Raw genomic sequence first — 12037 nt, 5'->3', positions numbered from 1 at the left:
TATAATTTTCTACCCAGCGAAATTTAAAATCTCAGTTGAATTTATACCAAAAAAAAATCATGTTAAAGTTAGTTGTCATGTTTTAAGGCATAGACGAAGGAATCTGGTACTTTAATCTCTGGCCTCTGAAGACACTTAATAAAGTGTGGAAGTGATTGGAAGGATGAATGCATAAATCAAAAACTTCCGGTGGCCGTTTTAAAACATAATTTTATTGCAGGATAATTCACATCAGATCATCTTTCTGTATATATAATATTTTTCAATCATAGTATTCCAGGTAGACGGATTTTAAAATATGACTAGTGGCCAAGCCCACTACATGAGGAAGGGATGCCTTCGTGGAGCGCCCGCTTTATTCACATTAGGTCACTTGATTCACGTATGCATTCACAAGATATATGCTAGCTCGCATGAATGCTAGAGGGGAAGCCCGCTTTATACACATGTGGAAAATGCTTTCGTTGGTCTTTATTCGAAAGTTGGACCGAACACCAGTGAAGCCAGCTTTCGTTCAACGGGATTTAAAATTTGGAGCGAACTGCGAACTACCAGTGTTCAGCAATTTTTCCTGGGCCGCACCCTCTGTATTCACGTATGCATCCACAATTTCTGGAGAGTACGGCAGGATTCGAAAGTTGGACCGAACTACCAGTATTCAGCAACTTTATCCCGGCTGCGCCCGCTTTATTGATGTATGCATCCACAAGATACTGCCAACACGTTACACATGCGGAAAATCCCGAAAACACCCATGCAGTCAGCCCACTTGCCGGGATTTCGAAAGTTGGGCCGAACCACCATGTTTCAACAGTTTTACGACTATTCAATTAAAACTATTCGATTAAACTATTCAATTAAAACAAGTTCAAAATAGAATAAAAAAATTTTTAAAGGAAAATTAACAAAACGAACATGAAAAGGAAAAATGTCTGTCATGCAACTAATAATAGTAACGCAAATATAATTTAAATGAAAATTCAAGAAAATGAACAAATGAAAAGTTAGTGAGAAAATGCTGACTCATCAGGGCGAAGCAGCTTATATCACTCTCTCTCCAATTGCTCAGACATGTTTCTTCCATGCCATGCATATATAATTTTAAACAATTTTTTTAAACAACTTCATATAACAATTAAAAAAATCAGCAAACCCATATGCAGGTCAAGATTTCCCCTACAGGATGTTAATCACTATTCTGATCCAGTTACATTTAAATGCAAAAAACTACTTTTCCATTTTGATTCAAAATGGAAAGTAGTTTATGTATGTATATATAATTAAAGACATAAATTAAGAAATTTAAAACTTATATTTCACAAAGAACAGAAATTGAAATTCATAATTAAAAAATTTCAAATAAACATATAAATGCAACAATGAATTTAAAAATGTTAAAACCAAAACATTTCAAACAAACCAAAGCCCTCTTCAAAAACCATAAAATTTAAAGAAATATGAACAAAAACAGAAGAGGAATTCAATCAATGTCACTTTCATCAGGGCGAAGGAACTTATATACATAAACATATATAAATCAAACGCTTAATATTAAAATCTAAATTATGTGTGTGTGTATGTATGCATGCATACATGTATGTATGTAAGATATAAAATAACCATACATACAAAACAGCATAAACTTAACTTTCCCTAGTTTTATGTATAGATACATTCGGTCTACTGGAAAGTTATGTCCATTTTACGACAACAATATTTGACACATAAGCACATGTTTATTTGCTGTATGCTTGGCTCTCTATTTTTATCACTTAATGTATATATACTGAACTAGCAAGTTAACTAAAACAAAGTTGATTCACGTTAGTCTTAAGTGTGAAGCGATAGTGTACCCATGGCCACTGATAAAGTTCATTTACGCCACTGTATTTTATAGGAATTTCAACAAGGAAGAAATGCTACAGAAGCACGTAGAAATTTATTGAATGTGTTTGATAAAGGTACAGTTTCTGGTAAGGCATGCAGAAGATGGTTAAAAAAATTTCAAACTGGCGATTTCGAACTTTCTGATAAGCCACGTTCTGAACGATCATCTTTGATTGGCGACGGTGTTGTTGCGACCATGTTGGAGCAAGATCCTTTTGTGACAACATCGGAGATCGCAGAAAGGCTTAATTCAGCTCAGCAAACCATTTCGAACCATATTCGGAATTGGTGTGGAAATATTCAAGACGGGTGCCACATGAATTAAGTCAGAAGAATTTGGATGATCGAGTCGTCATATGCACATCTCTGCTTGCTCCGGACAAAATGAAGCCCTTCTTAAACCGGTTAATAACTGGGAATGAAAAGTGGATCACCCACGGAAACATCATAAGGAAAAAGGCATATTGTGAACTCAGGAAACCTAGCCCTCCCACCTTTAAACCAAATTTGACACTGAATAAGGAGAATGTTGTGTATATGGTGGGGCATTCGAGGATCAGTACATTACGAGCTTTTAAAACCGAACAAAAAAGCTCAATTCGGAGAAGTACTGTCAGCAATTAGACAATTTAAAGATAACAGTCCAAGAAAAGAGGCTGGCGATTTCCGTACTGCATTTTTCGGAAGGACATCGTACTGCATCATGATCATGACAGGCCACATGCTGCTTTGGGGACTCGTCAAAAAATTGCAGAACTAGGCTGAAAAATTCTGTCACATTGCACCATATTCCGCGGACTTAGCACCCTCTGACTATAACTTGTTTTTGTCCTTACAAAATTTTTTGAAGGGCAAAAAATTCAAAGATGAAGTAGATATCAAACAAGCACCAGCTCAATTTTTTGTATCAAAAGTTAAAAGTTACATCATTTTTCAAAAATGGGATATACAAATTGCTCTCATGCTGGCAAGAAGTCATTAATAATAATGGCAATTATATTATTTTAATAAAGTTTATTGACGGTAAGGAAAATTTATATTTTGTTTTATTCCAAAAAGGACAGAACTTTTCGGTAGACTGTATATAATATACACACTGCTGCAATACAAAAAGCATTTTTACTAAATATCTTTTATTTTTCTGCACAACAAAAGAGCATTTAAAAAAAGAGGAATTTTCAAAGACAAAAGCTAAAAATATTAAAAGTTTACCTGAGTAAACACCCAATGACCAAACAGATATAAAAACAAGAAAGTGACATGTTTTCTTCATCACCATCTCACAATACAAGTTAATATATCTTTGCACTCATCTTTTAAGACAAGAAAGTTTAAAGCTCTCTCTTGCTTTAAGATGGTAGCAAGAGTTTCGCATTGAGCAGATAATGGAGAATATCAAATGTTCTGAAAATAAAAAGATTTAAAGTTAAATATTACATAAACACCTAGAATTTAAAATTCAGTGCCTTTGGCACAGAATTTTAAAATATTTAAACTCAATATAACATTTATGTAGTTATTTAACTTCTTCATTATAAGAAGTTAAATAACTACATAATATATTTCTGATAGCTCAAATCAGTCTTTAGCTATCTGAAATAAATAAATAAAAGAATTGCAATCCCGTAAGAGATTTTAGACATTGCTCTAAAATTTAGACACTAGTACACTAGAGCTATAGAGCCTAGTTTGGTATAGTTCCTAATGTATTTGTAATTAACTGAAGAAAAACAATTGAAGTTTTTTTTCATTTATAACCATTAAAGTATCCAAATATTCACAAATCATTTTGAAAAAGTTTACCACATTGATCTTTAACATTCAACTTTTTGTGTGTTTAAAGTATTTTATTGTGCATTATTAGCCTGTTCTAAAAGATTAAATGAAACTTCTGTTGTTAAAATAGTCATAAACATTTTTTTAATTAAAAGAAAAGACTAAAAAATGTGCATGTAACTGCACAATTTAGGAAAGAAATCAATGCATACATACAAATACAATTTGGAAATATATACCACCTTCCAAAAAAGTTTCTAGAGTTACTCTTACCATTCTAATGGTTAATAAAACTAATGGCAAAATTATACTAAAGTCAACTTGACATAAGACTTTATATGTTATTGAATAAGCTATTAAAAGATGCAGTTTAAAATATTTATTCCTTTGTTTGTAAAGAAGTTAAAAAGAATTACAAAAAAAAGAGTAAATTTGAAAACTACAACTCCTTATCAATTAAGTTATGCACAACAGTATAAATAGCAATATTAATTTAGTAACTCAAAATATCTCCATCAAAACATTCAAAATAAACTAACATTTTAAAAATTATATTTTTATATTACTGCATTTATAACAGAGTCACTCACAATGAAATTTAAATTAGGAAATGAAAAGGTTTCTCCTGCAACAACATATATCATTTTGAAATACCTAAATCAGTGAACTAATCTTGCGTAGACACAGGATTAGTTCACTGACAGGCAGACATATAAAATACAAGCACTGAATATAATGAAAATACAATTACCATGTCACATATTAGAACCATAACTAACAATTGCAATTAACTAAATTTTCTGTGCTACTTATGGATTAACTTAAATAATGAGAACCAATAATAAGCAATTAATATATGACCTATATTAAACATAAAAAATGTTAACAATATCACTATTTATTACATAAATGTACTTTAAATTATTTTAATTTAATTTAAAGGAAACAAACTGTAATGCAAAATTTAATACAGGTTGAGTATCCATAATATGAAATGCTTAGATTCAATAACATTTTGAATTCTTAAGGTCAATCAAATTTGGTATGCCATATACTTGGTAATCCTTAATGCTTAATACTGTAGGATGATTAATGTATAAAAACTACACTTTTCACCAACTGCACTTCATGTTATGGCATCTAATTCCAGTCTTAAAACAAATCATTACATATCTGCCAAAAAATAAGACCACTTGAAATTTTTCCAACATGTAGCTTAACAACATTCATGTTTATAATGTTATAGAAATATTCTAATTTATTATATTTCTATATTATAAGAGATGATGTTTCTCACTGTTTAATACTTTAAATTAAAAAATATCTTTTTCACTTCTCTTCTGGAAATAAAAGTTAACAAGCTTCCTTTTACTATCCTATCAAGCAAGCGTTGTGTCAGAAAGCCCATGTGGCTAGAAAGGGAGTAAGGGCTGATCTAAAATTAGATCAAGTGGTTCATGAAGGACTTCAGCAAATCACAAATGAATCCCAAAGGTCTGGCTTTACTAGAAAAGCTGCATATTTCAGAATTATGTTCAGCAAAGTTCCAAACAGCTTGATTAAATTAGGGCCATAGCCTATCCAGATACTTCAAAAATCTGAATAAATAGTCTTTCTTCTTTAGGCAAAATATATGCTTACCACAATGGAAGTAAAATAATTCCATTTTTTCATTTACTATATTTTATTTTGCAAGAAATAGTTAAAAAATGAAAGATTTTAATGTCTTTAAATAAAAGTGCACTTTTTAGAAAAGTTAAATTGGTAAATAAAAATGATGAACCTACTTTTTTTGTTTGCTAAATACTATTTTTATTTTCACTAAAATGAAGTAAAATAAAAATAATAATAAAACAAAAATATTTACAGAACTTTAAAACTAAACACATAATTTTATTTTTCCTTTTATAGTACTATAATTAAACAAAAAACTATTTTTTGTTTAAAATTGCTTACAAGGCCTAATTATCTTAATTATTACTAAAATTAAACTTAAACTTTGTTCAATTGAGATGATATAGTAAAATCAACTATGCAGTACTATTTGTATTGTTGTATGTTTTGTAACTGTATAATATTGTAATATATGTAATTATAATTGTATAAATTATTATACATATTACTTTTACAATATTGTTATACTTTAAGAGATGCCTTTTAATGGCTTAGCATAAAACAAAGAAGGAAGAATACAGTTAAAGGCAGAGATAACAGCTTCCCTATCTATGTATGTAAGATACAGGTATGGAGAATATCAATGCCAAATCTAAAAATAATGCAGTACTTTCTTTAAAATATAAATGCACTAAATTAAATTTTTATGCTATTTAAATCAATGGGAAAAATAAATCCAAACAACATCCAAACAAATTAATAACAAGCATAATTTTATTTGGCGTTGAAAAAAGAAATGAGTAATCAAACAACTACAGCTCTGGATATCTGCAATCTCACTTAAATCTATTTAAATCTAAAATGGAAAATGCTCAAAAATAAAATTTACAAATAATCTAATACACAGAATGAGAGTTTTCCTTATTTCTTAGTTATTGATTAGTTTATTTGATTTTTAATTAATTTACATTTTGGACTACTTTATTTCCTGAAGCTATTTTATTAATCCCCTTCTCACCCATTTTCAAAGGGACTTGTTGATTTGCTTGACTATTAATACTTCCATAAAAAGCAAATTAAAACTCATTACATAAATTTTTACTTCTAAATTTACACTTGGAAAATTTTATAAATAAAATTTGAATTATGTACATAAGCATTATAAAAATGTGTCCTTTTATTTTACACATTTAGTATACTTTATTACTAATATAACATCATCTTATATATATTAATAAGACCACATAACATACCACTAATTACACACAATATTCACACTTTATAATATTTTCTTAATTATACATAATATTTTATTATTATAATTACATGATAATAAGAAATACTAAGATCTTAAAACTAATGTAAATATAAAATATAACAAATTAGTATAAATTATTTTAATCTTGTTAAAACCAAAATGGTGAAAAGCAACAATAAAAGTTTAAACTTGAAGTAATAAAAAATAACTCTATAAATTTTAATAATATTCGATATAAAATAACTTAATAATATTTTCAATTACCAAGTAGTACTATTTAAACAACATATTACCAACATAACAGAAGCAGCATCAAAACAATTATTTTCCAATACTGTTAATTCTCTAGCAGGAAAGAATAGAAAATATTAATAAAAATTAAAATATAAAAAACTACTGATAAATTTCTTGCCTGCACTTAAAATATATCTCAATATACAGTCCAAAGTCAATGAAAACCGATACTTCTTTGCAAATTAATAGTATTTTCATCAGAATAATAATTATAAAATTGTAATGAAAAAAATACAGACCATATTTAAATATTTTAAAATTATTTTGGATCACCTTTAAGAAGCATCAGCAAATGTTTTAAATGAACTAAATCTAATTTTCCATAAGACACACACCACAATAATTCAGACACTAGCTATTCAGTAACTGAAAAGATCATGAGACATAAACACTGAATCCAAAATTTGAAATCAAACAAAAATATTTGGATCGAAAGATAAATAAGTTTTAGGAACCTCCAAATATATACACTTTTTTTTAAAAAAATGTGCAACAGTTGGCAATTTTCCAAACAAACAAGAGAAAACTATTTCTTGACTCACATAAACATTATGATCAGATAATTATAAAAACTAAGCCACTAGGGCAACTTCAGGGTCATAAAATATTTACAAACATTCTTCCATTATAGAAGATAAAAACTGGAGGGTATTTAGTAGGCATATTTTATCAGTTTTTAGTCAAATAAAGATAAAAACAACATTCTTCATTACACAAGGTTAATTTCTAATTAAGATACACTTAATTTTCGCCAAATCTCTATAGCCTGTATATTGGGCCGTTAAAAAAAAAAAAAAAAAAGAAAGAAAGAAAGAAAATAAATTAAATTTTTAGAAAAATCATTATAATATCTCATGAAATAAAAGCAATGATTTAAAATGTAGTTCTCCCTTAACGAAAAACTCTCCCCTTTCCTACGATGATTTCTTGCACAATGAAATAGATCTTCATTCTTAAATCACCTAACCTTTCTTTTCTAAAATCTTGTAACAGTGCAGTCACATTTTAAAATGATTCTATATTTAAAGCTGATGCTTAATTAACCAGAAAAAAAATCCTGACATTTAACTGTAAGAAGTTTATGCTGTTCAAATATTTAATGATTTGTATGTAAAACTATGGCAATTTTATTTTAATAATTAATCTCTGACCAACTTCACAAGAATTTTTAAAAAATCAATTATTTCAATTTATTTCATTTAATTTACTGTTAGAAACCTATAAAACTGGAGCTAAAATATTATTTATATTATTGGAGGTGTTAATGCAACAAGAAGCATAATACTCATATATTTGTAGAAACAGTTTCAAAGGCTTAAAAATAGAACCCTCTTCTTCAGCTATAGAACTGCACACTTAGCACATTTCCAGCTGAAGAGAGGGTTCCATATTTAAACCTTTGAAATCAGTCCTGCAAATTTAGGAATATTATGCTGACTCTTGTTGCCTTTAACACTTCCAATAATCATTTTTGACTTTACTGAAAAAAAAAAAAAAAATTATGATTATTGGTGACTCTACATAAATTCTCTGTGCAATATGCAAACACTCTCTGTAACAAATTAAAAACCATCAATTCATTCTATCTTAAAACAGACAGAAAACTATTATACATATATAAAATTTATTACATAGAACTACAAATTTATTATGAACTATATACAATTGTTTCATTTTATGCCTTTATAATGGTACAAAGCTATTGAAACAGATTAAAGTTAAAAAAATTTGGGAATGAGCACTGCTTCATGTAACAGTTTTCTACAGTGTACAGTTGCAGGCAATGTTCGTAGTGCATTAAGAGAAATGAGACAAACAATTGCTAATTTTAATACAATATTTCTTTGAATCAAAGCTTGTTCTTTTTTTTCCTCCTCACACAAGTGTTGCAAAACAAGGTGCATGTTAAAATCATATTTTTTTAATTGCTAATTATTCTGAACACCTAGTTTTTCCAAATTATTAATTTAAACAGGAATATTATAGCTGCTCATAAATCAAAGATGATTATTAAAAATATTTGCAGGATGTATTTCAGTGTTTTATTTCATTCATTTTATGTCTTCTGAACAGTTTCAAAATAAAACTCTTTTCCTGTATTGGTACTGTAAAATACTTTTTCTGTATTTTCTGGTGGTACTGAAATTAAGTGATGTATCTTTGAACTGAAGATGCCTTATAAGCAAAAAAAAAAATAGTGTTTAAAAATAGTTATTCAGTTTACAGAAACTAATATTTGAACAAGAGACCCAAAAAATTTTTAACAAATATTGAAACAAAAATTTTAGAAATCTGAATTACTAGCATATTTTTAGAAAAAAATTGCTCATCTATAACACCACTTGGAGAATTCAACTGCAATTCCTACAAATAAATTAACCAGTAGGCCAAAACTATTGTTTGATAATTCAGAACTAGAGAAATTAAATTTAAAAATAAAAAATATATATCATAAAATATTGGAATAACAGCAAATTATTAAGTTTGATATAAAAGATAATTACACAGCGTCAAAACATTATATAAATATGTTCCTTGAACTATTAAAAACATAAAAACAGATCAAAGCAGAGAGGAACTATAGTAATACTTCCTAATAAGAGACAAACAATGGACCAGACATTTTGGCCCTTAAACAGAAGGGTCCCTTCCTCAAAGGTACATACTTAAAAACTATAATTTTAATAAGAAATTCTGGTTGTATCAAGCTTTACATAAATTATCTATAAATAAGGTACACACACAGGTATTTATTTGAACTTGAAGTTAATGAAAAACGAAAAGTCTTTATCAAAAAGTTTAATTATAGGAAAAATGCATGAAATGAAAACCAGAGTTTTGTTTTTACAGAAATGCACTGAAAGTAGGCTACATGACTTCGTTTGAAAGTATATGTATTGCATGCATTTTTTTAACCTGAATATTAAAGCCACTGATAATCTTAAGTCTTTCATTATCACCAACAGTTATCAGGAATTTTTAAATCAAGAGGTGTAATTTAAGGCTTCTGCATAGTTTTTTATATTACACATTTTGTCTGGCTTTTCGTCATCTTCCTTAGTGCTTTCGAAGCTATTTTTGTTAAAGCCCACACCACTAACTACAGTTGAAATATAAGATTTTATGTTGTCATTGATGTCTTCAGCACACAAGTTTTCATCAGTTTCTAAATAATTTTGCATTACAGCACTAACACTGATTTTGACAAGTTAAAAAAAAAATCCCTTTTTTGTCAGAAGTATTTTCACTAAGGGCACTAAAAACTGAAATTTCAAACCCTGCTTTCTTAGAGGTGCTGAACACAACTTTGTTACATAGATTTAACAGCCTCTGTTATCCACTGAATGGCATTCAACACATTGACACATTTCACAAGCGCTGATCACTGTTTCCCCAAGCAGCTTGGCAAAGAACATGCAAACACTCGTAAAAACAGATTTCTATAATGAACCTTGAAGTTATTAAATATAACTTGGTGCAAAGACTGTAATACTCACGCTGCATTACATAGGAAGAACATAATTTTACTGGCTTCAGTTTTACATTTGGTGGGTGGACTCTCGAATTGTCAAGAATCTTCCTATTTTTTCTAGACACTGTTTCATGAAGAGCAATCAAACAATTCTGACATTATGCTTTGCATTATCCATGATTTTTTATTTTGATACCAATGGACTAACAAAGCTTTTAGATTGATGTGTTTGAAGTATCTTGGTTTATTGGCCCTTCCAATTACAGTATTACTCAAACTCTCCTTCCACGTTATAACAAAGTAGCATAGTGAAACATTTCCTTGGAGCTTTAATCACCACCACACTTTTCTCCTTTGAAACATGCAGTTTTATCAGAAAAAAAAAAATTCAATAAAATTTTCAAGTATCATCTGTTCTGTTTTCAGTATTACTTTCTGCCTTTGAAACACAGGGTTTTATTAGATAAAATTCAATAAAAATCATCAAGCAACATCTGCATTGTTTAGCCTCACATACTTCACAAATTTCATTAAGCTTTTTGATCCAGTCCATTACGTGTTGCATATCTACTGATTTTTGTTCACCATAAATAGTCTTAAAAGTAATGTTATGTCTTTGTTTATATTTGTCTAACCAACCATTTGATTCTCTGAAGTCCTGTAGTGCCAGACTTTCTGCAATTTTTTGCCTTTTCTTGCAATAATATTCTACTTACAGGAATATTGTTTGCTCTTACAGAACAAAACATGTTGAATACTATTTTATCAACTTCACAAGCTTCAGTTTTTCTAAATTTTATAGTATTGGAATGTTCATTTGAATTAGCAATCCATAATAATCTTTTAGTGCATGACTTACTTCCTTTTTACTTATTCAAAATTTCTGCACTAAATCTCTCACACTAAGCTTTTCAGTTTCTGCAACATGAATTGCACCAACTTTTTTTTGTTTTGTTTTGTTTTGTTTTGTTTTAATGTTAATCTTTTCCTATTTGAAACCATGCTAGATAAGTATGTAAAAATAACACAAAAGTACAAAACTACATTTCTTTTTCTCCCGAGTCCTAGCAAGAACTAGGAATGCTAGAAGTTCTGTTCACATTGTGAGATCCCTGTGCCTTGGCAAGGTGATCCAGTCATATCACGATCTTTTCTTTCCCACTGGTCCCTCTCTTCAATTGCCTTTCAACTTGCTAACACTGCTTTCTTCCACTAATGAGAACAGTAGCAAGAATAACTGGGTTTTGAATCCTATGAATGCAAAATATCATTTTGATTGCATCACAGTTTGCTTTTTCCCAATGTATTGTTCTCCTTTTCTCCACTGACAAACAGTTTTCAAAAGAGATGGACTAATTTTTTATTTTATTATCCCTTGTGACAAAACTTTCACTGAGCACAAACTTGCTTTTGAAACTTCAAAAGATAAACAAAGAGTACTTTTATTTTCATTTATTTCTCTACCTCTATCTTATTTCTGAAACTTCTTTCCAGTGTCTCTTAAATATAATGTCCCTTAATAAAATGTAAATATATTAAGGTCCCTTTTCAAAATGAGCAGGACCAACAGATTGTCTCTTGAATAGAGGCATCTCTGTCCTTATTCAGAGGTGTACCTTACAGGAGGTACTACTATATATATATAAAAGCAAGACAATGTATAAATAATTTATTTAAAATAGTGTACGACTTTAGATTAACTGTTTCTTATCATTAAATGACAAGATATCTGGACA

General features: G+C 29.0%; 1 protein-coding gene across 3 annotated transcripts in view; it reads right to left on the bottom strand.

The window, feature by feature from the left end:
• The window catches only part of LOC118194494 (protein turtle-like), an 85468-nt gene that overhangs the window by 61354 nt on the left and 12077 nt on the right, over window positions 1–12037 (bottom strand). For all 3 annotated transcript variants that reach the window (XM_035365643.2, XM_085827063.1, XM_035365647.2), the window contains one exon: window positions 3100–3291. In XM_035365643.2, coding sequence (XP_035221534.2) covers window positions 3100–3166 — 67 coding nt within the window. In that variant the 5' untranslated portion in view covers window positions 3167–3291. The remainder of the gene's footprint in view (window positions 1–3099; window positions 3292–12037) is intronic.

Source organism: Stegodyphus dumicola, chromosome 11 (assembly GCF_044657685.1).
Source record: "Stegodyphus dumicola isolate Sdum_Otavi_A_Nest chromosome 11, ASM4465768v1".
Lineage (NCBI taxonomy): Eukaryota > Metazoa > Arthropoda > Arachnida > Araneae > Eresidae > Stegodyphus > Stegodyphus dumicola.
The sequence above is the reverse complement of the archived record's forward strand: the minus strand, read 5'-3'. Positions and strand labels throughout refer to the sequence as shown.